General features: G+C 39.9%; 1 protein-coding gene across 1 annotated transcript in view; it reads right to left on the bottom strand.

Moving 5' to 3' along the window:
• HJURP (Holliday junction recognition protein) overlaps nt 1–1,786 on the bottom strand; it is a gene marked incomplete at its 5' end in the record, with an annotated part of 17,365 nt that overhangs the window by 2,729 nt on the left and 12,850 nt on the right. Inside the window, 1 exon segment of the mRNA XM_010156736.1 lies at nt 285–383. Coding sequence (XP_010155038.1) covers nt 285–383 — 99 coding nt within the window.

Raw genomic sequence — 1,786 nt, 5'->3', positions numbered from 1 at the left:
CCTACAAACCTCAAAATTTAGGCTTTTCAGAAAACTTACTGAAGATCAGCTTGCACATCAAGGTTCAAAGGACAGAGTAAAGTAGTATTTGGATATCATCTGCTCTGTTTCTTACAAGTCATTGTGTCAGAGACACAAGATACCATGATATTTACATAGACAGCAAGCAGGAGAAAAACAATGATGGAACAGCACAGAAGTTACATTAGAATTCATTGTGCTGTACAGTTAGAGAGTTCTTGTCTTATTCTAATGTCAATGACTTACAACAGGAGATATATTACCGTAATCCATTTGGGAATATTTCTAGCAGGGTCTTGCACTATCACATCCACTGGAACTTTTACTTTCTCTTGGCTTTTCTCATCATCTACAGACAGATTCTTAGAAGGGAATTAAAAAAAAAAAGGAACTAATTAAAACTTAATAGAAGTTACTAATACATATTACTTAGATTTGTTTCAAACTGGTATTATTCAGATGAGGATATCCAATCAGCATAAAATGTATATATTAAAAATACATTTACGTCAAAAAAAAAAATCCTGAGAAGGAATTGTATGTGAAGACATAAAAAGAGATGACTAACTAGTTTATTGGTGCAAGGAAAAGCACGCACTGCATCAGAAGACCCACTGTTAACAAACAAACAAACAAAAAAAAAATCCCCCAAACAAAAAAGTCCTAGTGTTAGGTTACAAAGCCCTGGTGATCATAGCTGCAAATCTTTACATGTATTATAAACATCCCATGAATTCAGATACAAATGAAGGTCTACTCTATAACGCACCTCTGGTGATAAATGGCAAACGTTCCTCATTAGTGAAACTCTTGTTTCCTGAAGCGGTTTGTATTAGCTCTTTTCAGAGACATGACAGTGCCTAGCACTATGCTAAACAAGTAAGGAAAGTAAATTAAGTTCTTGGTAACTGTATTTGAGCAAGGAGAACACAGATTAGAATGGCTGCACACACAAAGTACTTTTCTTCATCAATGAACCTACTCTGAGTAGTTATAGAATCATAGAATGGTTTGGGTTGGAAGGGACCTTAAAGACCATCCGGTTCCAACCCCCCTGCCATGGGCAGGGACACCTTCCACTAGACCAGGTTGCTCAAAGCCTCATCCAGCCTGGCCTTGAACACTTCCAGGGATGGGGTATCCACAGCTTCTCTGGGCAACCTGTGCCAGTGCCTCACCACCCTCTCTGGGAAGGACTTCTTCCTGATATCCAATCTAAACCTCCCCACTTTCAATTTAAACCCGTTGCCCCTTGTCCTGTCACTACAGGCCCTTTCAGAAAGTCGCTCTCCAGCTTCCTTGTCAGCCCCTTCGGGTACTGGAAGGCTGCTGTAAAGTGTCCCAGGAGCCTTCTCCCGGCTGAACAAACCCAACTCTCTCAGCCCGTCCCCATAGCAGAGGTGCTCCAGCCCTCTGAGCATCTTTGTGGCCTCCTCTGGACTCGCTCCAACCAGTCTATATCCTTCCGGTACATAGTCTCGATACACAGACTGATTTGGGAAACAACCGCAGAAGATGCCAGTCAGCTTTTGTTACAGTAGCCACTATTTCAGATTTACTTTTTTTTGAAATAATGTTACCTCTTTATTCTAGACTCGCAGGAGAACAAATACATTCATAATCATTTTCACTTTGTGATTTATCTAGATATTCTTTTTCCATACCTATAATAGCCTTTCTCAGGGTTGCCTGTTCTGTGCAATAGATTGTAAGGCTTTCTCTGGTATACTAATAATACCAAGACCTAATATTACATCATATTTGT

This window comes from Eurypyga helias, unplaced genomic scaffold, assembly GCF_000690775.1.
Source record: "Eurypyga helias isolate BGI_N326 unplaced genomic scaffold, ASM69077v1 scaffold20008, whole genome shotgun sequence".
Lineage (NCBI taxonomy): Eukaryota > Metazoa > Chordata > Aves > Eurypygiformes > Eurypygidae > Eurypyga > Eurypyga helias.
Note: the sequence above shows the minus strand (reverse complement) of the source record. Positions and strands in the feature narration are given on the sequence as shown.